The 27,130-nt window shown below is 41.9% G+C and overlaps 1 protein-coding gene across 1 annotated transcript in view; it reads left to right on the plus strand.

Moving 5' to 3' along the window:
• Positions 1–1,461: 1,461 nt before the first annotated feature.
• Positions 1,462–27,130, plus strand: part of DCBLD2 (discoidin, CUB and LCCL domain containing 2) — a 42,637-nt gene continuing 16,968 nt past the window's right edge. The window contains exons 1-5 of the mRNA XM_052664960.1: positions 1,462–1,864; positions 17,656–17,883; positions 21,932–22,069; positions 23,306–23,357; positions 24,596–24,668. Coding sequence (XP_052520920.1) covers positions 1,477–1,864; positions 17,656–17,883; positions 21,932–22,069; positions 23,306–23,357; positions 24,596–24,668 — 879 coding nt within the window. The 5' untranslated portion in view covers positions 1,462–1,476. The remainder of the gene's footprint in view (positions 1,865–17,655; positions 17,884–21,931; positions 22,070–23,305; positions 23,358–24,595; positions 24,669–27,130) is intronic.

The following is a 27,130-nucleotide window of genomic DNA, read 5'->3' on the forward strand; positions in this document are numbered from 1 at the left end:
ACTGTCATAGTTTGTCACCACTTCCATCAGGATGGCGTTCTCTTTGCGAAGTATGTATCCTAGAGCTCTGCATGAGCAATTTGTGGTTAGGGAATGTGGCTCCAGGACAAACTTGTAAGATAGATGAAGCAAATTCAGCCTCTGGCAGCTTTAGGAATCACTGCAAGTGCAAGTTCTCATACCCCTCTCCCAAATCCAGTGTTCTTTTCACATGAGCAAATAAAAACCTTTAGAACAGTTGAATCGAGCTAGGAAAATACCACACACAGTCTTCACAACAAAAAATAATGCAGGAGAAAACCTTTCCGAGTCCACCAGGGAACACTGCTGATTTATGTGTAGGATGTTAATGCACGGCACTATTAAGCCACAAATTATTCAAGGAGCGATTTTTCCAGTACACAACAAATACCACTAATGATTAGTGATCCTAGGAATGTGGTCTCTATAGTGCAGAAAGGATGTTATTGCAGTGATATAACTGCTTCATGTGACCTGCGGTATGAACCTCTGCGTCTGCTGAATGGGAGACAAAGGAGCACATATAGATTACAGCCCATCTTCCATTACGTGCTGTGGGATGTCTCGGTGACTATTACATCCTACAAGCTGACTTAAAACAGCCGCATGTCAGACAGCCTTCATTGACTGCTTTCACTGAGCTATTGCTAAAAAGGTATCAGCAGGAGAAAAGTATAAAACTTAGTAAACTTGTGTTAAGGAACGCTTCGTAACACCCTGCGTGCTTTATGTGAAAAAAGCCTCAGTAAGCACTGAGCTTCAACTTGACCGTCTGTCTACTCTCAACATCTTGACTAGCAACAGTAGTCTTAACGCAATCAGTGAGAGCCATTTAAACAGTTCTTTGAGCAGCTGCGTGGTTGAGGAGGGCTTCTCCTAAGGTGCCCTTCCTGCCATGGTGGTGCAGTGGGTGCAGACACTGCTGGTCAGGAAAGCAGCATCTGCCTCACGGAACTGCTGTGGGATGTGGAGAACGCTTTGAGTGCTTGTTGCCCCCCAAGTAGGCTTTCATGGTTGCCTTGGGCAGCTAGTTCAGTGCAATACTAGCTACTCTAAGTCTCTCCAGAAGTGCAATTTTGCTTTCTTGATGAAATACTTGAAAGATAGATTATTTTCCTTCAAAATACCTGATCGTCTCGATGAGTGTAGCCCTCTATAACCAGCCTCTGATCACACGCTAGGTGTTCCAAGAGCTAGATGAGAAATAGTTGGAATTGCAACGCCCTGAGCCCTCTTGGCTGTTTTCTCTTTCTTAGAGCTGGAATCGTGTTTATAAGCGGAGACCAGCGACTCCAGTTTATTCTTTTCTGTTTGAAACAGCGAAACTCGTGCCTCCACCGAGTTTTCTGAAGCAGTTTTGCCTCAAAAGCGAAATGCTCTCCGTCAGATCTTAAGGGAGAATCGAGGAGGCACAAAGAGGGGCGGTGAAACCCGGACCCGTCTCCCGCGGGGCGAATGCGCCGCCCCGCCTCTGAGGAGCCCCCCCGAGGCCGGGGCTCCCGCGTGCCGGGGGCGGGCCACGGGGGCGGCAGGAAGCGGGGCAGCCCCTCAGCCGCCGGGAGCCGCGGCGCGCACCCGGAAGCGCTTGGGCCGCTGGCAGGGGGCGCCTGGCTGCGGTTGGGGGCGTGCGCTCGGTCCGTCGGCGGCCGCGGGGCGCAGGGCAGAGACGCGGCCCGACTCGGCCGCCCTGCAGCCCGCGATGCGCTCGGACCGCCGGCCACGCCGCGGGGCATGGTGAGCCCGGGGCGGCCGCTCCCCGCGGGGACCCGGCAGGCGGCCTCGCTACTCCGCCTCGGCCTCCTCCTCCTGCCGCCGCTGCTGCGGGGCTCCGGAGCACAGAAAGGTGAGCGAGCGGGCGGGTGAGGGAGAGAAACGGGCCCTGCGTGGCTGCGCGATCGAGAGCGGGCTACCACCTGTGCTCCGCCACCGGCGCGTGGCCCCGCGTCGCAAAGAAGAGCCCCTTCGCGGGGACGGAGCCCCGTTCCTTCCTCCCTCTCCCAGCGTGCCGGGGCCGCCCAAGGCTGCAGGCCTTCCTCCGGCGGGGGGAACGCGGGGCTGCGGGCACGGCTGCCGCGCTTCAGGTCGGCGGGGGTGAGCAGAGTGGTGCGAGCCGGGGGGCAGAGCGACGTGCAGGCTGCGAAGATAAACTGAGCGCACCCCGGAGCGGGAAGCCGATCTAGGGGCGAAAGTGCTGAATCTGTGTTTGGTCGCTGTGGCTTTGTGGGGGGGTGTTTTTCCTTTTTTTTTTTTTTTTGGTTCAGAGAAGTCGGAGAGGTTTGTTCTTTGGTGGTATTAATGATCGGGCTTCAACGGATTGAAAATTACAGGGCGAGATGTGGTCACTTCGTGGCAGCGGATCAGAGGATGCCGCAGTAAATGTCACTTTGATCACAGCCTCGGGAGAGAGCGGTGGGAGTGAGTGTTTTGACAGCATCTTGAAGCTCTTCCTTCTGTGAATACAGGGCTTGAGAAATGCTGCAGTTTTCAGCTCCTCTTGCTTTGGCACCGCTCTGGCTTTGGGTTGGGAACTCAGCTCTCTTCAAGTAAATTTCTGCACATCTGAAGGAGAGGTAGAAATATATCTGAAATGTCACAGACGCTGTGTTGAAATACACAGCGGCGGTCAGAAAATGCATGCAGTATACTGATAAGTACACAACTTATTTCTTGTATGGGAAAAGATTGGAGAAGTGCTCATAGAGGAAACTACTCCACTGTCTTATCTTGTCATCTTGTTTCCACATATACACATACGAAGCTGACACCAGCAAGCATTTGGCGTGCTTTTTGTTGTTAACAGAGGAGGAGAAAACCCATTTGTTTTTGAGAAGAAATAGGGCAGTTGGAGCATTGTGTCTTTTGAAGGCTGTGTCTGGATGAGTCTGGCAGCAGCGAGGTGTTGGTTTGTGCTGCTGAAGCATCATGCTCGTGAATGTGTGCTCCAAATGCTTCTGCTGATTTGACACTTGTCTGACCTTTTGGTGAGCAGACTGCGTTTGTTATTCTAGGAGAAAACTGAAATAACCAAGGGGAAAAGAAAGAGGTGTAGTTTTCCTTCAGCTCAGGGAGCTGAATTGGCTCAGTGAGTGGTCAGCTGTATGCAAAAGGGTTGGCACCACATAGTAAGAAGTGGGAGCCAGTGGACAGTGGATTTCTAAGCGTGCTGTTTGTGTTGTTCCTTTTGTACTCCTACCCAGAATTTCAATTTAAAGGGTCTGTCTGCTTAATGCTTACAGTTTGCTCAGAAGATTCGCTTCAAAGAAGGAGGGAAAGCTGCTTATTGACAAGCTTCATTTTATTTGGAAACCAAAGGTTAAGATCTCTTATGCTGTTGGATAAAATGGTCTTTACAGTGAGAAAATGTTGGAAATTTTGAGAAAACTCTGCTTGTGACTGACCATTTCCTCATAATATATTATCTTACTACAGAAAAGGCTGGAGAGCCTGTATCTTCAATATTGGTGTCATTCTAATTTGGTTAAAGAGTAGACATAGAAATGAAACTGCTGCCTTTTTCATGAAGAGTCTGCACAAAACTAAATTAGCACATTAAATGTGTGCAGAGTTGTAAGAGAATTACCAGGAAAGTACCCAAAGCTTAGGAAATTCCGCAGTTAAAGTTGCCTTTAATCTCTTAGAAGAAATACAGTGAGTTCCTATGTGTTTTGTAGGAGCCCAGGCTGCCTTGGTACGTTAGGGAAGCTGATCCTCTCAACAAACAGCTATTTGTTTTCTTTCTTGCTGTTCAGCAGCTCTAAGCCTCGCACGCTGCAAGGTATGTGGATCCTGTTCTGAAGATGGAATGTTTCCATCTCCTACATGCTTTCCTGGAGAGCTCCTCGTTGGTATCAAGTGATTAAAAAATAACTGTATGTTTTTGGTCAGTGTGAAACTTATTTTGAATGTTTGTCAAGAGTCTTCCTACCCTTCCAATGAGGAAGTCAAAACTAGGGTGGAAGAAATGTGGGTGATACTGCAGTGAATAGATGTTTCACTTAATAGATGTTTCACTTAATAGCCCACTGTGTTGTGGGATTAAAGTGTGGTCTGTCATGTTGAAAATGATCTTTTGTAAGAAACTCAGCATTCTTTGGGACAGGCTGCTGAGCAATGGCTCACTGTCTTGGAAAATAAGAGCATTTTGCATGAGGTCCTAACGCCTTTGGAAACATTGAGAAAAGTACCTGTACTGTATTTGGTACAGTCTTGTGCATTGGGAACTGCCCAAGTGGCTGCTGTGCAAGTCACCTTGTGTGACTTTGAAAACGCTGTGGTGACTTGAGCTCCTGCTTGCTAGGAAATTGATATTAGAAAGGAACACAAAGCATTTTAGTTGTTTTTCATACAGTTAAGTAGCTGAGGAAAAGGAGGCCAGCCCCATTCCTTCTCTCTGCAGATTGTATTTTGAGAAGCAATGCTCCTAAGAGATGTCCAACTAGTGGCATAAATCCTGTGTGACGTGTTTATTAGTTAGCTTTTTTTGAGGATGTAGAGATGTTGTAAAACAGCTCAGAGGGAAATGGTTGCTTGCTTGTCTTGCACCCAAATTGAAGGTAAGTGATGTCAGTTACTCTAAAGGTACAGAGATTGTAGGGAACAAGAACTTCATCACGTGTTTGGTAGTCATCTGATTGGTTTCCTAGTGAATATGGGTTTGCATATAAAGCCTTAAGTATCAAATAAACTTTCAGTGCTGAAGTTAATACCCAAGTGATTTGAAGCAGATTTGCTTATCGCTTTCTCTTTAAAAGATTAGACTTACAGTGCTTGTTTTTGAATGTGATTGCCATGTTTTGCCAATCTATGAGAATGTTACTGCATAATCAAGCCTCCTACAAGAAAGTAATTCATCATTGTAGCTTAAAAAACATTTGCTACAGCACAGTAGAGAAAAATCCCTTTTGAATGTATAGTGTTGAGTTACTGTGACCTGAAACATTGGGAGAAGGAGTTAATGACTGTGTGCATTGAGCCTAGTGAAAGTTATCCACGGCCTCCTGTCTTGCCATGGAGCATCAGTGTTCCTGGATTCACTGGCTGTTCTCTGGAGCTCCGCCACATACCCTTCCCTTCTCTGCCGTGCCCCTGCCTCACCTCTGGTCCACCAGCCAGCAAGGCAGCCAACAGCTGTGGCTTTTACTGTGATCAGTGTGGAGTTGGAAATAAACGTCTGTCCCTTTTGGGACTAGAAAAAACTAGGGCCTAATTATGCATTCCAGGTTTTTGCAAAGAGCTCCTGGAAGTGTGAAGCACTACCGCATGACTGTCTGCTGTGTGACAATTGTCATGTGCTGCCTTTCTTACCAGTGCCATTTTCTCCTCTTGCTGTATTCTGCTGGGTAGTGTCTCTTTGCCCTTTGTGTCTGTAGTCCTGGGCTGGGCTCATTTGGGAAGAAGAGGATCACAGCCAAACCCTAAGGAATTATTTTGATTAAAAAGACACCCCCCTCCAAGCTTGTTGGATGGATGATTTATTACCTGTCAAATAAACATTAGAGTAGGTCTTTTATGATGAGGAGAGCAGTGCTCTGTTGAACTATTTACTGTTCACTAATGTTACAGTTTCACTTAAGAATGCAGCATTGTGCAGATGTTATTGTGCAGAATGCTGACTCTTGAGGATTCAGGATTTGTGCCATGTAGGCAGGAGTGCTGAAGCACATCCCCTTTGTCCTTGTGACAAGGCATACAGAAAAGGTTTTCAAGACTGAGGCGTGAAGTTCTGCCAGACCTAGTGCTGTGTCTGCTGCCTTGAGTTTTCTCATGCTCTCCTTTGCTTCCTGGCATTGTAGCATGGACATTAGGGAGAGGGAACACCCTACAGAATTGTGTGGAAGAGTGCTCTTCATAAGCAGGAGAGGTGTGAGATTCTATTGAAAGTACGAACCTAAAGATGATGATTACTTCTTCACATTTGAAAAACAAGAACTTAGCAAAACTATTTTTCCTCCACCAATTACTGAGCCTTATTTGTAGTGGTGAAGTAGATGTGGTAGGCAGAAGGTACACACATGTGCTGTGCAGACCCATGCTGTCTGGGAGGTTGCCATGCAGTGCTGATTCTGTTCAGCACAGCTGATGTCCGGGAGCCTGCTGAGGTACTGCTCCTCCTGAGAGTGTGCTGCCACCGCCATTTTGTGTCCATGCTCTTAGGCTTCTTGTATTCCATCCGGAATGTATTGCGTGTTGCTTTGGATTCAAGCAGCACTGCGCATAGTTTTTGTATATTTGTGTGTGTGTGTGTGTGTGTGTGTGTGTGTGTGTGTGTGTACAGGACTTCAAAAAAGGAGTATGTGAGTTAGTGTTAAAGCAGTAATGGAAATAAATATTCTTTCAGAAGTCTGTGGGCTGTTACATTGGGCATCTCAAGCCAGTGGCCCTCTGACAGAGTAGTACATCTTTACGAAAGCTACGCTTGTGCTATTGAAAGGAGATGGAGATTGAGATAGGGTGAAATATTTACTTTATGTTACTTGCATAAGAGAGAAACAAATCGTCTCCTTTTCTGTTGTTCTCCCACATATTTTTTGCTCTGAGAAGTGATGTGTGAGGTTTTTAATCTGATTGCTGCTGTCCTGTATCAACTGGTCATCAACTAGGGAAGTGCTTCCTAGAATGAATCAGCTTAGCTCAGGCAGTCATCAGTACAGATGCGATTCTTGTTGGAAGTGCTGCTCTCCTTTTTGACAAATGTTTCTCTGTTGGTTACTTTTCTATATTTTAAAAGGTTGCAACTTTGTGCTTCACAGTGGGGAAGCGCTCAGTCAGGATTACCAAGAATTTGTTCTGCAGTCAAAGGCTTTTTTTCTCCTCCTGCATTTCCTAGTGATGAGCTTCTTTTAGGTTAATTTATTCAATCAATTAGTATTATTTTTAACATTGGTATAGTTGAAATGATTGTGCAAGCATAGGCTGTAGGTTTGTTGTTGAGCTGATGTTATGGGGATGGACAGGTAGCAGTAGTATTAACTGCTTAAAAGGCCACATAGCGTAACACTGGGTCTGCAAAATTGTCATCGCTGGCTTTTGCAGAGTAATGAGTTACTGCTTGTGAAGCCTGTTCATTAGTGTGATGGCTTTGAGAAAACAGATTTTTGGTATCTTCATGCTTTCTTTATGATTGTTAAACTCTTTAAAAATTAATGTAAGGCAGACTTAGTTCATACCTTATCTAGCTACTTGTGCTTCACTTTTTTCAGCATGTAGATCTTGGAATTATGGGAATCTGACAATTGGATACTTGTTGGCATTTCATACAAAATCTCTACTTTTATAACTGTTCTTTCTGTTTGAGTTAGGCAGATTCTTTTTTCAGTGCAAATGAATGAATGAAAATGACCACAAGCTTTCATGCAGTAAGGCTTAGGCCAGCAAACAGGTGATGTGTGCTAAAACTCAGCCACTGGTTATCCTTAGACTTGGGTGAGACTAGTTGGGCCCTGAAAATCAAGCATGGGTGTTGAGCTTTGTCCATACATAACAGCTTACACTCTTTCCTAATGCATTTGACTTGAGGCTATGATTTTAGTGGACCTCTATAGATACAAAACTATTGAAATACAGTCACAAAAAACCCATAAAATATCATAGAGTGTGCAAGCCTTTACAAGTTCTTAGCAGCTATAGGTAATTATTTTAACAAGGGAAATCCTTTTGAAGAAAAGGAGTTTGTTAAAAAAGAACATGTCAGCAGGGGCTGAGTGTGAACTTGTCATGTATGCTTACTTTCCATTTTTACTAATGAGAAGTCTACTTGAGCCTGTTTGCTGGTCTGTACGATAGATGTTTTGGATTTTTCCCTTCTACAACATTACCTCCTTAGAATTATTGAGATCCGCTGTTCTTAACATCTCACTGAAAAAAAAAAAATTTAGGTTTTTTTGTGCTACTGAAAGGAGATGAAAATTGAGATGGGGATGAATGGATGAATTTTGTTAACATAAATTTCACGTATCTTGTTTGTTTTGAAGGGTAACAGAATTAGGAAAGTTCCAGTTCTGTAACCACTGTTATGATAGCATACATAGCTGTTGCATTAGTAAATGTTTTTGTGGAAGCTGAATGAAGTTTATGAACTTTGTTGTGTCATTCTTGGCAGTTCCAGTACTGAATAACAGAGAATTCACCCGTATGTTATAAAGGAGGTGTATTATTTAAGAATAAGTTAGAAAAGAGTTGTTTGTCTTTCCCCTCTGAGTGCTTAAAGCATTCTAGTCTCAGAAACAGTCAAGAATTATTCTTCTCAAGACACTTTTAAAGTCTGAAAACTATCTGGAAAGTTAAATTTTATGCAGAATTCTGATTTCTCTCAGTTAAAAATCATACCAACCCAGGTGTGTGCAGTTATGCCATACAAGACATCCTGTTTAAAAGGGCCCTTCTGGTCCGCAATCCTGTGGATCCACCTTTCTGTAAAGTGACCTCAAATTTAAGCTCAGAGAGAGGGGTCAAGACAGGCACTTTTTTTGTTGTTTGTTTCTTTTTGATGAATTGTTTCAGGTGGTTTTGTTTGTTGTTTTCTTTTGAGAAGAACTTCGTCTGCTTTCTTTACACAGTTTGTCTTTCATTGGCAAGACTGTATTGCGACATCAGTTTTGCTCATTGCAATTAAAAAAAAAAAAGACTAAAAGAAATGTTCAGATTTTTTTTCTGTCCTGTGGATTATCTCTGCATTTGTTTCGTTGTTCACCGAAAGTTTAGGTGTACTGCATATTAACATTCATATAGTCTTTGTAACATAAAAGCTCAATTCAGATATGGCAAAATCTGAGAAACGCCACTTGCTACAAGTCTCCACTTGGTTGTTGAGCTATTGACTGCAACTCTCTGAGTGTGACCATCCTGCCAATTCCTTATCCAGTGAGGGGTCCATCCATCAGATCCATTTTTCTCCAGTTTGGCAATCAGGATGTCATGTTGGACAGTGTCAAGTGCTTTGCACAAGTCCTGGTCGATGAATCACAGAATCACGGAATTGTAGGGGCTGGAATGGACCTCCAGAGATCATCAAGTCCAGCCTCCTCTACAAAGCAGCCTCCCTACAGCAGGCTGCACAGGTAGGTGTCCAGATTGGTCTTGAATATCTCCAGAGGAGGAGAATCCACAACCCCCCTATGCAGCCTGTTCCAGTGCTCCGTCACTTTTCACAGTTTTTGTTATACATCATATCTCTACACTGTTAGTTTTATATTGAAGTGGAACTGAAGTGGTGTATTAATTAGACTTGGGGTGTACAGCTGTTCAGACGTAAATATTTTTTTTATAGTCCAGCCCCAGAGGCATGAGGCAGATGAAAGTCCCTCAGTATCTTGAATGAAACGGAGGCGAATTGGGAAAGCAGTAGAAACAGAGGATGACTTTTATTGCTGTGATTTCTTGATTACTTCTCAGAACGAGGAGATTTTGCTTCTGAAAGGATAGCTGACTGCAGTGATCCAGCACATATGTGGAATACACTGAGCACTTAGATTGCCAGCAAGGCCACAGTGGTTTTCATAGTTGGCAGCTGTTGTGTTGTCAACAGGATTGTAGCCAGTTAAAGCTTTATCTGGTTAGCTTCATGTTGTGCCAAAATGATGAAGATATGGGAAAGACATTGTACCACGTCCAGTGGGATAGAAGGGAGCCATTGGCACTGAATTTTTCTTTTACAAATTGGTGAGTTCTATGAAACTGGTAAGGTCTGTTATCTGCTAATTGCTATTCATAAGTTGTGTACAGGTGTTGGAATGTGACTCAGTATCATGAAGATGGAAAAAAGAGATAAATGTAATGCGTAAAAGCTTAATTTTCCTCTAATATATGTGAAGATGTCAGATAAAGCATGTTCATTACTGATGTTTTCATGTTTAAAGAGCTGTTTCCAAGCTCTTTAGTTGTATAACAGAAGGAATCCTTTTTTTCCTGCTGAAGCAAAGCCAAAGGGCAGGTTTAAAGTTGGCAGATACCTTTTTCCTGGAGTTTCACACCTTACTGACTTCTTGAGTGCTCGTTATACTGTTTTTTTCATATATATATGAACACACAGTGTCATTTTCATACTTATAAAAGTCACTTGAGTAAGTAACTCTTACTCTGCTCTTCCTAAATAATCATCTTATTCAGTAGTACATCAATGTCTATTTGACTTGATTATATTCATAGACCATCACAGGAATGGAAATATCTTCTTTTTAATGGAAAATGTACAAGGCAAAGTTGGGACCAAGTTGCAGTTTAGAACAAATTATGTATTACATTTCATGATGCTCAGATGGAGCCATTCATGACAGGGAGGCCTTAAACAGTCCTTGTTGTAATCTTGAAACTAGCATTGAAAACATGTATTAGAAATTAAGGCAATGCTGTATGTCACCTTCAAAGGCAGAAGGGGATGCTAGTGGTGAGATGTAGATTAGTGGTAGATGTAGATTGTTTCAGCAATTGGAGTATGAACTTTAATGAGCACTGGAGATTTGTATTTAAAGCCAGTGCTGTTGGTACAGTTGCTGGGCACAAATCATTCCAACTTTTCTTGTGTTTTTTTTTCTGAAAGCATCTAGATGCTCCGCTGTTGTTGTTCAAGGACGCAAACCATCAGCTTCCTTCCTGCCATCTTCTGTTGTTCCATGGTGGCCAAACTGGTTTTCCCCTCCCTGTTGTAGCTCCCATTGTTTCCGCTGTGCCTGCTCCCATGCACAGACACCAGTCGACCCATACACACCTGTGCTCAGTAAAGGGCAAATAGGGTTGTAACCTGAGTGTAGAACTGCTGTACAGCTTAGCGAGGGTACAGTGAGCACCAGCAGGGCACGAGGTGTGAAACTGCTGCTGTTTGAAGAGGCCGATGTGGTGCTGCAACCACTGGCTATTAGATCAGATTGTGCCACTGTGGACCAGCAGTGGCAGGCAGTGTGCTCATGATCTCCACTACGAAAACAGGCTGAGGGAGCTGGGCTTGTTCAGCCTGGAGAAAAGAAGGCTGTGAGGTGACCCCATTGCAACCTTTCAGTACCTAAAGGGAGCCTACAAACAGGAGGGGAATCAAGTCTTTGAAAGGGTAGATAACAGCAGGACACGGGGAAATGGTTTTGTTGAGGGAGGGAAGATTTAGGTCATGAATGTCAGGAGGAAGTTCTTTACTGTGAGAGTGGTGAGGTGCTGGAACAGGCTGCCCAGAGAGGTTGTGGATGCCCCGTCCCTGGAGGTGTTTGAGGCCAGGTTGGATGGGGCCCTGGGCAGCCTGGTCTGGCATTAAATGGGGAGGTTGGTGGCCCTGCCTGTGGCAGAGGGCTTGGAGATACATGATCCTGAGGTCCCTTCCAATCCTGGCCTTTCTGTGATTCTGTGATCTGATGATGGAAGAGAGAAAAATGTGACAGTTGTGATAATTTAGTATCTGTATTGCTGGTGTGAGTCTAGACCTTTTTACTTCTTTGTTGAAGTATAGAAGACTTCTGAAACTCTGTTCGGGCCAGTCTGGATGAGGCATTTGAATACCTTTAAAGTGATTTGTAGCTTTTTTTGACCTTGCCTAGGCTATTGTGATCCAGTTTTGTGTGACCATCTGTGTGTTCCTTTCTGTTTCCTTTGTCAGCTGTGTTTTGCTGTGTAGCACTCAGAGCATTGAAGCTCAACAGTGTTTATTTTTACAAGCATGTTGGTGCAGATTGCTGAGTAAATGATATGTGTTGGAAAGCTGGCAAGCTGTGTGTGCCAGACAAAAGACAACACACAACATGAACTGTCATTGTTATTCAGTGTGGGCAGCAGATCCTGGAGGGCTTCTGCTGTATGTATCCTTGAATACAGAGCACTGATGGAGTCCTCTTCTAAATTGCTTTTCACCACGGCTAGCCTGCCTTTATCAGCTGCTTTTGCTTGGAGACTATTTAAGCAAATTGTGCCTGTCCCTGGAGACTTGCTCACATCATTTCCCTGACACCAATAAGCAGAAGGTCTGCAGTCTAAGACAGTTGGTGGTATTTTCTCCTTCTTCTGAAGTAGTCAGTTTCATTAGTACGCAGAGGCTGAGGGAGAAAATTGCTTACCTGCTTTGAGGATGTAGTGATTTAAGGTAATTTGTTTTAAATTATTACTGTATTTTGGACGGCAAATATAGAATCACTGAACGGCCTGGATAGAAAAGGACCACAACGATCATGCAGTTTCAACCCCCCTGCTATATGCTGGGTCGCCAACCAGCAGACCAGGCTGCCCAGAGCCACATCCAGCCTGGCCTTGAATGCCTCCAGGGATGGGGCATCCACAGCCTCCTTGGGCAACCTGTTCAGTGCGTCACCACCTCTGTGTGGAAAACTTCCTCCTGATATCTAACCTAAACCTACCCTATCTCAGTTTAAAACCATTCCCCCTTGTCCTATCAATATCCCCCTTGTATACAGCCATTCCCCCTCCTGTTTATAAGCTCCCTTCAAGTACTGAAAGGCTGCAGAGGGGTCTCCGCAGAGCCTTTTCTTTTCCAAGCTAAACAATCAACCTTCCCTCATAGGAGAGGTGCTCCAGCCCTCTGATCATCTTAGTGGCCCTCCTCTGGACCCGCTCCAGGAGCTCCATGTCCTTCCTGTACTGGGGGCCCCAAGCCTGGATGCAGTGCTGCAGATGGGGCCTCACAGGAGCTGAGCAGAGGGAAACAATCACCTCCCTCTCCCTGCTGCCCCCCCCCCCCCCCCCCCCCTTTTTTATTGCAGCCCGGAACACAGTTGGCCTTCCATGCTGCAAAGTGCACACTGCTGGCTTATGTCCAGCTTCTCGTCCACCAGGATCTCCAAATCCTTCTCCACAGGGCTCTCAAGGAAATCTTCTCCCAGTTTGTATAAATAACTGGGATTACCCCAACCCAAGTGCAGCACCTTGCACTTGGCCTTATTGAATCTCATGGGCCCACTTCTCCAGCCTGTGCAAGTCCCTGTGGATGGCTTCCCTTCCTTCCAGTGTATCAACTGCACCATTCAGCTTGGTGTCATCTGCAAACTTGCTGAGGGTGCACTCTATGCCATCATCTATGTCAGTGATGAAGATATTGAACAGCACTGGTTCCAGAACCGACTCCTGAGGGACACCTCAGAGAAGGCACTGCTGCATTTGCGCCATAAAATAAATGGAGTGGTTACTCTAGGTTAAAACTAAACAGCTCTTTTTATCTCGAGTCCCTAGTCTGGTTTACCACATGGCTGCAGAAATGTTTGCCTCCTGTACCAGAAGGGGTGTGAAAAGAAGTGGCCCAGAGCACTGGACAGACAAGGCTCGCTTTTGTTCACAGCTGCACTAATTTAAGTGCCTTCGAGTGTGACTGAGCGACGGCTTCGTTGCAGAGGTGTGGGGCATTTTATGTTGTGAAACATCTGTAGTGCTCCAACAGTATGTTACTGAGGCAAATTAATGTCATGAAGATGAAAGTAGGCTGTGTACTTGTTGGCTTGTTAAGAGAATTCATTCTGACAGAGGAGCATATTCCTTCCTGTAGAACAGACTGCTGTGGATTTTGGTAGAAATACCTTAAAAAAGCTGTTCAGAATTTGAGGTACTTAATTCTTTAGTGTTCCTTGTCTGCACTGAGGAAAGCAAAAAGTAGATGCTGTGCCAATGATGCTGCTAATGATTAGGGAAATGTGGCGCACAGGAGCTAAGCTGAAGAGGAGAGATGAAGGCTGAAGTAGAGAGAGTTGCATATTTGGAGCTAAAGTGAATGATTTAAATATATATTTTTGTTTATGTGACAAATAGATTTGGTTCTACCATTACTTAGTTAAGAAAGATTTAATTGTATCTTTTATGTAGCCATAAACGTACAGAAAGTCATAGTTTACTTAGGCAGGATCTTCTCAGGAAACCCAGTGGATAGATTGTGTCATAGAATCACAGAATGGTTTGGGTTGGAAGGGACCTTTAAGATCATCTAATTCCAGCCCCCTGCTAAAGGCAGGGACACCTTCCACTATACCAGGCTGCTCAAAGCTCCATCCAGCCTGGCCTTGAATGCTTCCGGGGAGGGAGCATCCACAGCCTCTCTGGGCAACCTGTTCCACTGTCTCACCACCCTCACAGTAAAGAGTTTCTTTCATACTCTAAATTTGCCCTCTTCCAGTTCAAAACCATTTCCCCTTGTCTTATCATCTGCAAGGTGGCTGTGCCATGTGTTAAAAATGGAGGTTTTGATCAGTTATGCTTTAATCGTAAACTGTCTGCTGTCTTTATTTTATCCTTCCCTCTTCCCCAAGTAAGGAGTGGGAAAGCATTATCAAGGCCATAAGATTCATTTTTAACATGTTTTGATAGTGAGAAACAAGATTAGTAGTTGTTAGCAGCAGTCGATCTCAAGGGAAAAAAGTTCTGAATAATTATTTTCATAGTTGTTGAAGTAATTTAATCTCTCTAGTGGAGATTAATAGAGTACTTAGCACCCGCTTCTGCATGTATGATAGCCTCTCATTTTTATTAAATCTTACGTTTTCTTCTTATCAAATGCACTCTGGTATGCTTATGTTGGTAGAAATTCTCTATTTTGTTGATATAAAGAACTTGGATATGAGAAATTATGTTAAATCAGCTGCATGACTGCATCAGACATCAGCGTGCCATAGCCTAGGGGTCATCTGTAATCCATCAGGATAATTCATTCAGACTGCATTTGGAGGCACCTCTGGAAGAGACAAATGGCTCTGCTGACGACATCAGTCTGCTTTCCTCTACCAGCTCGAGAAGAGGCGCCCGTGTTTCTGACACCGCTCAGCAAAGAGCTGAGGTTATTTGTATTTGCTGTGAACCTGCTCCTTGGGGCGCACAGAATCGATGCACATGTGCTGCTGACCTTCCAGCAAGTGTCAGGTGGGATGTGTATGCACAAGTGATGTGGTGAGGAGCTTGCTTAGTTGTGTGACTACACTGTGTCTGTTTTGTGATGGACAGGGCTGAAAGAAAGGACTCATTCAGCTGTGTATTGCGAACTAGTGACAGAATTTGTCATCTCTTGCAAGAGTAATTGATTTAGGGCTTGACATCTGTCTCTTATATGTGCCCAAATGTTCCACACTCATGCACGCAAATTAACAGAAGCAAAAGATTCTGTGGTACTTAATGCCTTTTACGTGAAGAACAATCTAATACTACCATGCACGTGGCTGTATTGCAGACAGTTGTGCTTTCTCTTGGAGAAATTGCTGAGTGTTGCCGGTTTGTTATGTGACAAAAGATGTAAGTGTGTCTCCAGGGATGATTGGGGGTGTTTATACAACTTCAGTAGAAGCGATCAAGCACCGCTTGTATAGAGGAGCTCAAGAATTACCCTTTTAGAACTAATAAAATAAGGAGAGGTTTCATTGTTTCACTATTTCACTAGGAATTAATTTGTAGAGATTTTCAAATAGCTCCTGAATGATGAATCTGCCCTTGGTGTGCTGTGTATTGCATGCCAGACGTGCATTGATAATCTTTAGCTTCTTCAGGCATGAAGTGTGTGGCACTTCTGCTCTCACTAACCAAAGTGAAACACATACCAGAATGAGGTCTAAAAGACCCAGTTGACATGTCTTACAGATGTGTCTTTAAAAGATAAGTCTCAATGCTGTTTAAAACTTGCAATGTTTTAGTTGCACTCAGATTGCGACTGTGATTTCTTGTTTGAAAGGTGACTTCATTAGGATTGCTCAATAATATTTTCAGTCTACAACATGCCTTTAGAAAGAAACCAGGATTAAATGATACACAACATGTAGTATTTCAGCTACCTCTAGAAGAATTGTGTGTTAAAATAATAGCAGTTTAGGAAAGTAAAATACAGATGTGTTGTTTGTTTGCTTTCCTAAAGGGAGGTGTAAATGAAGTAGAATGTAATTTATCAGCTACCCAAATGGGAATAGTGTTTGTCGTGAGGCAGAACAAAGTGTTTTATAACACCATGCTAAAGTTAGACTTGAGAAAAATGTGGCTAAGTAACAGCTCTACAGATAGAACTTTAGATTTCACTGGAGCAGATAGTCCATTTACCTTTTCAAAAAGAAGATGCATCATTCCAATTCAAGACTTCTGGCAAGAAAGCTTCCATCTGTTTGTAATTCTGCATGTAACCACAGCACTTTAGATTTTGGAACATACAGCTATCCCTCCAAGTGCTCGGATTATGAAAAAAGAAAACAAACCCACAACATTTTGTCACTGAGAATTAGGTGCTTTTGTGAGCAGATTAATCAGAGTTAAGTTAAACTGAATTGTTTTTTCTCCCATGCTGCTTCAGTGCATGGGTCCTGCCGTTCTGTTCAGTCTGGCATGAAATCCTTTCATGCGAAGGATTCTTAAATTTAGTTGAGAATCTTCAGTATCTGCACATTTTTTGTCCCTAAAATGTGGCTTATGTTTTTAGGTTTAGTAAAGAAGTGGAAATCATAGAATCACAGAATGGCCTGGGTTGAAAAGGACCACAATGACCATCTGGTTTCAACCCCCTTCTATGTGCAGGGTCGCCAACCAGCAGCCCAGGCTGCCCAGAGCCACATCCAGCCTGGCCTTGAATGCCTCCAGGGATGGGGCATCCACAACCTCCTTGGGCAACCTGTTCAGTGCGTCACCACCTCTGTGTGGAAAACTTCCTCCTAGTATCTAAGCTAAACCTCCCCTATCTCAGTTTAAAACCATTCCCCCTTGTCCTATCACTACCCCCCTTGTACACAGCCATTCCCCCTCCTGTTTATAAGCTCCCTTCAAGTACTGAAAGGCTGCAGAGAGGTCTCCGCAGAGCCTTCTCTTCTCCAAGCTAAACAATCCCAGTTCCCTCAACCTTTCCTCATAGCAGAGGAAATGTGTAAAAAGAATCAGTTTTTGCCTGTCACTTTTAACTACTAAGCAGCACAAAGTATATTGATTGCTGCTATGACAGTTCTGTTGGCCCGTGTTGTCAGATGCCAGTGGTTGTAGTATGTCAGTAGAGGTGGATCCTTCTTAATGGTATTCCTTTACATGTTGTTGCTGTGTGGCAGATGGCAGCAGGGGGGCACTCTGATAAAATGGTATTTGACTTGGAAACGTGTGTGAAGCAAAGGGTGTCACTGAATTCCTTCAAGAATTAGTTTAACAGCATTAAACTTGTTTTACAGTAGAAAACAATGCATTAAATATTGGATGATGTTCAGACTTAGCTGTTATTTTCAGTAGTGTTTGCTGTCCCTTGTCTTTCCCCTTCTGTTCTTTCTCATTGCGTTATGAATGTAATAACATAGAATTAATGTGCTCATGTTTTACTGATGTGTTTCTCCCTCCATTTTTAGAACCAATTTTCTTCTGTATATAGGTGTTGAGGGAATGAAATAGCAGGGATATGTTCTGTACTGTCAGAGCCATTTTTTACATCATTAAGGATAAACTTCTATCTAGTTGAGGAAGTTGTAGAACCTCTCTGATCACTAATGATGAGAAATTAAGTGGTAGCTAACATAAATTCTGTTGTATTTTGACACGCTTGCTGCTCCATCTGTGTGTGACTTTGAGTGGTTTTGCAGTGTGATTGGTAAGGTTAAAAAAAAAACAAAACAATCACCACCACCAACGAAGTGTTTTCTGCAGGTGAAGACAGTGGTAATTGAATCACCAGTGAACCCAGTAAAGGTAAATGTGATGTAGCTAACTGTTTATATTCTTTTGTAGGTGATGGATGTGGACACACCGTTCTGGGTCCTGAAAGTGGAACTCTTGCTTCAATAAACTACCCACAGACCTCTCCCAATAGCACAGTCTGTGAATGGGAAATTCGTGTAAAGCCTGGGCAGCGAATTCAGCTCAAATTTGGTGATTTAGATATTGATGACTCAGATTCTTGTCATTCCAGTTACTTGAGAGTTCACAATGGGATTGGCCCCACCAGGACAGAGATAGGTAAGTTATTTTCAACTATTGTCATGTATAGGGCTTGGAAGATAGTTTTAGTACTTTTGTAACTCTTAGTTTCACCTTCCCAGCCTTCACTGTGCATATAATAATCACAAGTTTTATGGTATTTCAGTTATTTTTACTGCTCTTGAAAGCTGTTGTACTTCAATTGCTTATTGGACGTGATGAGACCTTGCCTGATACGTGCATGCAACACTTTGTACAGTGCAGATTTTGACACTTAGGAGAAGTGGTGAAAAGAAGGAAGTGTTTGTTATGTACAAGAATCTTTAAGAAGGCAAAGGAAGGAATTTTAGGAATTCTGTAGTCAAAGTTGTATTTTTACTGAGTTTCATGCCAAGGAAACTCTGCAAAACATAATGGAGTGCTGCCTGTACCTCACCAACTTTACCAGCATCTCTGGTGATGAGCTCGTTTCACCACTGCTGCTCAGCAGATGAGGTTTCTGGAAGGCCAGAGTATTCTTAATTATTCTGACATGGTCTCAATTTTGTTTACCGTATTATAAAGTGTATGTATATGTCTGTTCTGACTCCATTCCTAGATGCTAAAAATGCCCTGAAAACATGATGAATTTCTACAATAGCAAAGCATCTTATATTTTGTTCATGCATACTGATAGATGCTAAATGCCACACAGATCCTGTAATAGTTTGTGATCTTCAGACTCTTGAAGGAAACTCCATTACAATTTTCCTTTTTCTCAGACATTTCCCAGTAGCTTGCAGAGTGGCAAGAGACTGCGAGATCATTGTAAGCAGTGAAGGAGTTGCAAAATTCTGAGCATTGTTTTTAAAAAGAAAAAAAAAAAAAAAGGCAAAGTGAAGTATATACATACATACATACATAACCTGAAATGCCTGCTTTCTTGTACTGAAGTAGTTCTTTTTTGAGCTCTTCATCTTGGTGTTATTAAAAGATGTCAAGCTTCAATAATTTATGATTTAAATATCTTCCATTTTCTGATAGTAAGGAATCTGTAGTTCACTTTGTACTTTTTATGATTTCATGACTGTAAAGCAGTTACTTTTCAGATAGCAGTGTGAAATTATTATCCACAACAAAGGTATTTGTAGGATTTTAAGATCCTTGATTCTTCATAAAACTAGAATTATCATTTTTCCTTTACTAACATTGTTATTGTGCAGATTCATTTACTTTTCCCTTCTTTGTCTAGAGATTTACTTCACCAGGATTGCTTTAGTGCAACTCATGTCGAGTCTTTTCATAAGACAGCTAGGGGGATGTTAGCTTTGTTAACCCTCTTTTCCAACCGTTACCTAGTTAAGCATGTGCGAAAATAAATACGTGCTTGGAGCTGCGGAGCCAGGCTTGGTCTGAAATAGAAAGCACTGAAGTCCTTAAATGGCAAGGAACGTCCAGTTCTGATAAGTCTATTACTCACTTGTACAAGTGACTTAATGGGTTGGAGTAAATTTTCTACTTCATTTGTTTCTCTTGACTTTCGGCTGTTTCCAGCTGGTGTAGTAGCAAAGTATGTCAAGCAAATGTGTGTGGTGTTCTGCTCCTAATAAATGAAATCATGGAACAAACGATGATCTTAACAGTAGCAGATGCAGATGGTGCTATTTCTTAAATGTTTGTATCTGGAGCAGCAAACAGTGAGATTAAACAGTCATCTGAATTTGTTTGGATGAAATTATCTTCTGAATTTGTCCTTTTTTTTTTTTTTTTTGCTGCTGTGTTCTAATGCTGAAACATAAAACCTGGAATTCAGTGAATTCACCTACTTTAACTCCAAATTGCTTTAAAAGTTGGCTGATCAGATTTCAAATTGAATTGTTACTGGGTTAGTTCATTGATAAGCAGAGAAGGCTTCTTATGAAGCTCTTAAGGATTAGTTCTCAGTCCAAGCCTTTTGAATACTTATCAGTAAATTAAAAGAAGCTTTGAATCCTCAGTGTTAAATTTATCTCTCTTTCAAGTAAGATCCGGAGGTGTTTTGTATTAGATTTCATTGCAATCCAGCCAATAGACATTTGCAGACAAGTATATTTATTTAATGTATTTGATGTAAGGTCAGATCTATTGGAGCGGAGAATGTAAGCTACTGTGGAGATTCACCTCTTGCTGTAGTCTTGTTCAAAAGTGCTTTGGTTCCTTCAGGCACGCAGACAGGTAGTTTTCTGTGCATAGAATTGACAGTCATCACTGCAGTTGTGTTTTGTCCATTTCTGGCGCTTACTTTTTAAAAATACTTTGCTAAAAGTCTGGAAGGAAACCAAAGAAGAGCTAGGAAAATGATTTAGGGTCTCAAAAGTGTGTCTTGCAATGAATCATATGGTGCATCTGTCTGCAGCTTGTCACAGGCTGTATCTCCATGGTACGAGCAGCACCAGCTAGTTTACCCAAGCTATATTTATGTGTCCTGCTGTGTGTACTTGCCCAAAGAAGAGGTTAAATGGTGTCTTGTGGACAGTCTGACCTACTCTGAGAGGAGTTTCATGCTGGTCAGTGGTGTAAAAAGAGCTAGAGGCTGAAAATGAATTTTAAAAAAAGTGGGAGAAAAAAATGAGAAAAGTAGTAGTTGGGGAAAATGCTGCAATTCATCATCATGAATTCAGTTAGTAATTGAAACTAGATTGAGGGCAAAGTGTAGGGTCTGTGTGGAGCCTTGGTAAAAGGAAACTTATTTTTTCATAACTTTTGCCACTGACCAGCTTAAATAGTAAGAATTGGAATAAGGTTATATCTGTATAATTTTATATATTTCATTAAAGTATCACAAAATCTATTTTCTGGTTTTGTCCCAAAATACCCATGCTTTGTATGAAAAAATAGAATAAACAAAATCTAGATGCCTCTGATGAATGATAGGAATTTGTATTTCTAATTTAAATTGTGCTTGAGAGTGCAGTTCACTTCTTAAAGGAATTTGGCACATTACCTTAGTTCAGAACTGTTTCTGCAAGGCAGTATTATTCTACTCCATCTTGAAAAGGGAGCCTGGCTTTGGTGTTTTGTTTTTGTTTTTTGCTTTTTGCTATTTTACAAGATGACAACCTGAATATAATGAAAACGAATGAATGAATGGTAAATTGAAACATGCAGATCTGCTGTTGGTGGTTGTCCACACAGAGTCTTAAATAGGGTTGTGTTTGGCTTATAATATTGATTGTTTAAGAGAGCCTATGGAGCAGAACATTTTTGTAAGTGTCTAATGAACTGTTAGCAGTTTAGTGAAATTTCACATAGTAGAATTGGAGAAGTCCATGTTGATTTGACTCTCCTAGCCATTCAACCAGGTGATTTCAAGTCATTTGGTAGTAATTCTTAATAGGCAGATATTATCAATATCTGATGACTCCAGCTTCTCAGTTTAAAATGTGCTAATTATAGTCAGTTTGGATGGCAGGAAAAATACCCAGATGCAGAACAAGCCTAATCTGGTTTGAGGTTTTGGTTGTTTTTGTGTTTGTTTGTTGTTTTGGTTTGGTTTTTTTTTGTCCTGCTGAGATAGCTGCAGTACCTGCCTTAGGTGTTACAGGAGCAGCAAAAGAAGAAATGGGCCAATTGCAGGTTTATATTAGTAGAACTCAGATATGCTTGTATGTTGATGCTGAATTGCAGTGAATCATGCCTGCTGTTGTCACAAAAGTAAGAAAAGCAACTGCCAGAAAGCATGAGATAATCAGCAGGGAAGAAACACTCCAACAGCTGAGGAAAGAGAAGGGCTTTTTTCCTCATCTCCTTCTGTACGTGATTCTTGTTGCCCCATCTTTCTCATCTTGGGAGAATGGGCTGGATACGTATGGCTGGAGGTGAATGGGATGTGTTACATTTATCTGTAAGTGTTAGGGATACCAGTGTCTCTCATCTATTGGCAGTGTCAAAGTAAATATACTTTGGTATTTGCTTTAAACAGACACTGACCGCATTCATTCCTATCAACTGCCTGTGTTTGGTTTTGAATATACACCAGATGCATCGTGAGCTTATAGTGGAAATGAAAAAAGATACTTGTTACTGAAGTTGGTTTGGGTCCATGACTCTTTTCCCCTTCTTTCCCTAGGAAAGTACTGTGGATTTGGCTTTCAAATGGATGGTTTAATAACTTCAAGAAGCAATGAAGTCACAGTGCAGTTCATGAGTGGGGTACACACTTCAGGGCGTGGATTTCTTGCAGCTTACTCAACCACTGACAAATCAGGTATTTGTAAAATCCTCATAATTGTTCTGTGCTGGTAAAGTTAGAGTGGTCTAGTGAAACTGCAGACCGGTTTTATTACCTGCATTCTTACAAATTGACTTCTAAAAATAATGACTTCTGATGCAGTCTTCCTGATATCTCTGCATAGGAAATTAAACTGTTATTATTTAAGTTACTGTAGTTTAAAAAGGAGGGAAAAAAAGGAGAAGAAAAAAAGGGTTATCAAACCTTACACTCAGTAAAGCAAGAATCACAGTTATCTGTTATGAATGAAAAAGCTTCTCTGGATAAAGGATTAAATGCATTTTTTCCAGCCATAATCAAGATGACCGATAACTTTGAAATGTTTTCTTATCTAACTGTATATATTCTATGCACGCCCACCTCATGGCAAAATTTATTTCACTCATAATTTCCTTCACTTCCTCAATTCTGCAATCTCTCTGTGACTGCTAACTAGTTTTCAGTGTGGTTTTTTTTTTTCCTTGCTTTGTTTTTCTTGCTGGTTTGTTTTGCTTTGTTTTGTTTTTCCTTGTGTTTTTTTATTCTTTTTTTCTCTAGCCTCAAAAAGAGGCTGCTGTGTTTTGCATCTACTTCCACTCACTGTGGAGGTGAGTGACATACATTGTCCGAAAGGAGACAAGAATTAACCAGGAACTGCTTTTCAAGGCACAGAGCTCAGAAAGATAAGATGTAATTCTAAAAAGAGCAGATGAAGAAGTTTCATTTTAGAAATTTTGTGGATGTTCTGATGCTTTTCTCTGTTTTGGATTGTTTGTGCTCACACCCTGCACAGAAACATAAAATTTGAAAGAAGTCGTGGATCCCAGTAATGTGTCACTGTAAGATTTCCTGTGCTGCCTGCTTTCAGTATTGTTGGACTGTTACATGCTGAAAACACATACCTGGTTATCTGGCTTACTAATGTAATTTTCTCTGTTTCAATTTGCTTTTGTGAAAAGAGTGCATGTTTATGTCTCCTATGTAGATTCTCTGAAGCATAGCTACAAATTAAGATGCAGAAAAAAAAAAACCCCAAAACAAAAAAAGCCATATGTTTGTAGTGCTTCTCTTCATGTCTCTGTAAGTCTCAATGTATTTCCCAGTTACTCAAGACAAATTACGAGGTCCTGCTATAACATAAGACTGACTGGAAGAAAATTATGTACACTTTAAAAAGCATGCTCAAACCAGATGTCTTTATCACCCTCTTGACCCAACATTTTTTCTTTCCAGACCTAATTACCTGTTTGGACAATGCAAGTCATTTTTCTGAACCAGAATTCAAGTAAGATTGCTTTTACCTCTTCTTCTCTCACTCCCCTTCTTGGTCATTTTGGTGTTTCTGTTTCACTCTATAACTTACACCTGATACAGCTTGAAAACTGGGGTTTGAGGACTTGAGCAATGAAAAGACTGGGGAGAGAGCTGAATAATGTTCACATTTGCATTTGTTTTTGATCCCCTCTCTCCTGTTTTTTTTTTTTTTATCTTGCATACTATACACAGGAAGAACCTCATTAATTTGTGCTAACACACATAAGCCAATACTACATTTCCATAGAAAAAAAATACCACTTTTATAAACACACATTACAGCACGTATACGTTTTAAATACTGAAATTCACATTGAAGTTATCAAAGGAGCACTAAGCTCTGGAATAGGTGAAAAATTACAAACCCATTTCACAGCCTGGTGTGAGTTAACGAGGGTCTATAGAGATATAAAATGCTTTTCTTTCTGATGGAGGAAACGCATCATTTCTCTGTTTTGTCCCCCATTTCTGTCTAAAGCAACATCAGTGTTAAAAGCTGTAGATTATCATGAGGTATGTAAGCTTTCCTTTTGGAGATCTTAAGCACTGAAGTTGTGAAACCTGCGTTCCTCATTCATTTTCCCAAGTTCCAAAATTATAGGCTGTAGTTTTATTCAATATGTGCTTAGGTCTCCAAATCCCATTGTTTTCGTGGCACCTGCAAAATTGCTTCAACTTTTGTTGAGTTGATATTTTACCCAAGTTGGTTGTTAAATCTTGGCTAAAACATAGGCTTGCATGAGATGTGCAGATGTCTTTCCCTTCTTTCCAGGAGCTAGTGATGCGAGCTGAATATTTGACCTGTTCTTTCTTTTTGAATGGTGAAAGCATTGCCAGGAGCTATTGCTAAGTACCATTATTTTTCAGGTATAAATTTAAACATGCAAAACAAATAGATATGCAGGTCTCTAGTTTATAAAATATAATGTATAAATACTGCTACCTACGAAGCTTTCAATTTATGGAAACCATGAAGTATTTATATCAATTTTATTATATTCAGACTAGAACTCAGTTACAGCCAAGACAGTTTTATGTTTTTGTCTGGTTTCTTATGTCTTTGATTAGGATATATCCTTACGTAGTGGTAGAAGTGATAACAGTGTATTATAAATATTATAAATACAGTGTCTATTTTATAATGTTTTGAAAGAGTTGTAGCTGCATGCGTGCCTTGACTTGAATTTTTATTATTATTTTTTCTTTCAGTAAGTATTGCCCAGCTGGATGTGTGATTCCTTTTGCTGATATTTCAGGCACTATTCCCCATGGATACAGAGATGTAAGTAAGCTTACTACTGTAGGCACACATTAATTGTGGTAAAATACTTAAAGTTTGATTAAAACTCATTTATAGTTATTTGTATTAGCTCTGCTGTCTGGACTCTGGAAGTTGCACCTCCTAAATTAAATGGCATGCTACTCGTGTTTTTTTGCACAGCTGCTCAGCGACTGGTGTTTCAGTGAGTCCAAGAGGGCCCATGAAAATCAGAGGGCTGGAACATCTCTCTTATGAAGAGAGGCTGAGGAAGCTGGGCTTGTTCAGCCTGGAAAGGAGGCAGCTGCAGGGAAGCCTTCTTGCGGCCTTTGAAGGGCTTATACTGACAAGGCTTTTAGTGCAGGCTTGTAGGGATAGACAAGGAGTAATGGCTTCAAATTGAAAGAGACTGGATTTAGTCTAATTTTAGAAAGAATTTTTCTGCCACCAGGGGGATTAAGCATTAGAACAGGTCACCCAAAGAAGCTGAGGATGCCCCATCCTTAGAAGTGTTCAAAGCCAGGCTAGACGGGCATTTGGGCAACTTTATAAGATGTCTCCTCTGCTGACAGCAGAGTTGGACTAGGTGGTCCTTCCAACCCACACCATTCAATGAATCCATGTTGCCATCTCCAAGAAGTGATGCAGTGTACTAGAGACTTGCAAGGCCTTCTGAGAAAAAAATGTATCAACCAAAATACTCTGATACTTCCTGCTTTGTTTCTGTTGGCTTTTTCAAGTTGTGAATTTCAGCTTTGTAGAGAGAACCAAAGTTTTTTTTTTTTTTTTTTTAATGAAGTCATCTTGCTTTTGATACTATGATATTTTAAACAGACTTTCAATGATTTACACTGTTTACACTGGACAGCTATGAAAACAGTTACAAAACAGTTTATACTGTAGCATTAATAGTTCTATTAACTGGAAATTGAAATGTAATAATGTAGTTTACTTGGAATGTTACAAAAGAATGTACACTGGTCTTTAATATTTAATATGAACCTAAAATGTGCTGCTCTGTCATTTACTTTTTTCAAATACCTGTAAATCCTAGGCTACCTTCTTAAATAACTATTCAGATGTTTAAAAAACGAAGTCACCACAGTGTAGCTGTTAAGTGTTATGTTCTGCATTGAGTCCTTGCTAAATAGCTGCAGGATAATTTTTATGCCTATTTATAAGAAGGAGTTTATTCTCTGTATCTCATATTTGCAGCATCTGTAGGAGCTTTGCTTGTTGGAGTTGTTTCTGTTGGCCAAAATCAGGAAAAACTTTTCTATGGAGGAAAAAGAAAACTTCAGCAAATAAATCCCCTGTGACTCTCTTTTTGTATGACTTAATGGCCTGTATAAAGGGCAGAGAGTTTCCCAGAAGTCAAATTGGATGGAAAGAAATCAAATTGTAAAACACGTAAGACAAAGTTGCAGGTAGACATTTCGCTTGCATCCCTTCCTAAAGATCTTAGCTGTGTACTGCTTTGAAGAGTACCCTAAGTCTTGGTTCTTTTGTGTAATCCCTTGGAGGACTTGGAGCACTCATTGCTGACATCTTCTGGTGAGTGGGGAGGAGACAGTTTAGTTTACAGAATCCCCATACTTCTACTTGCAAGAGGAGATAAGAGGGAGTGGGAAACTGGGTGTTTAAGCCAGTCATGTTTACATTTATCTAGAAGCTTTTGAGGGTATTTGTGGGGTAAGGAATCAGAATCTTTGCAGGAAGGTTTTGTGCCAGTGAGCTTTGAGATATAGGGGCATTTTGACCTGTAGCATAATGCAGTTATTTCTCGAGAGAACATAGTGGAGAATGTTGTTCTGTTTTTAAAATAAGAAGAAAAATTATCCATGAAGTTTGGGATAGAGAGGCTGGAGAGCAACCCTGATGACGGGGATCTTGGGGGTTCTGGCTGACAGCATGTGGGCCAGCAGTGTGCCCTGACAGCCCAAAGGGCCAACTGTATCCTGGGGTGCACCGGGCCCAGCGCTGCCACCAGCAGAGTGAGGAGGGCTTTGTCCTGCTCCTCTCTGTGCTGTGCAGCCTCAGCTCCTGCACTGGGTGCAGCTGTGGCTGCCACAGAATGGGAAGGATGTGAAGATATTAGAGCGTGTCCAAAGGTGGGCTGCAAAGACAAGGAAGGGTGGTTAGGAGGGCAAGGTGTGTGAGGGGCTGGACTGAGGTCCTGTGGTGCGTTCAGCCTCAGCAGAGGAGCTGAGGGGAGGCCTCATGGCAGCTGCAGCTCCTCACAGGGAGAGGAGGGGCAGCTCTGAGCTCTGCTCTCTGGTGAGGGTCAGGGTGGGGGTTGGGGAAAGGTTCTTCACCAGAGGGCAGTGGGACCCTGGAACAGGCTGCCCGGGGCGGTGGGCACTGCCCCCGGCTGTCAGAGTTCAAGGGACGTTTGGACACCGCTTTCAGACATAGGGTTTGGATTTTGGATGGTGCTGTGTGGAGCCAGGAGTTGGACTCGCTGATCCTTGTGGTTCCTTCCAACT

This window comes from Tympanuchus pallidicinctus, unplaced genomic scaffold, assembly GCF_026119805.1.
Source record: "Tympanuchus pallidicinctus isolate F22 unplaced genomic scaffold, pur_lepc_1.0 scaffold10, whole genome shotgun sequence".
NCBI lineage: Eukaryota > Metazoa > Chordata > Aves > Galliformes > Phasianidae > Tympanuchus > Tympanuchus pallidicinctus.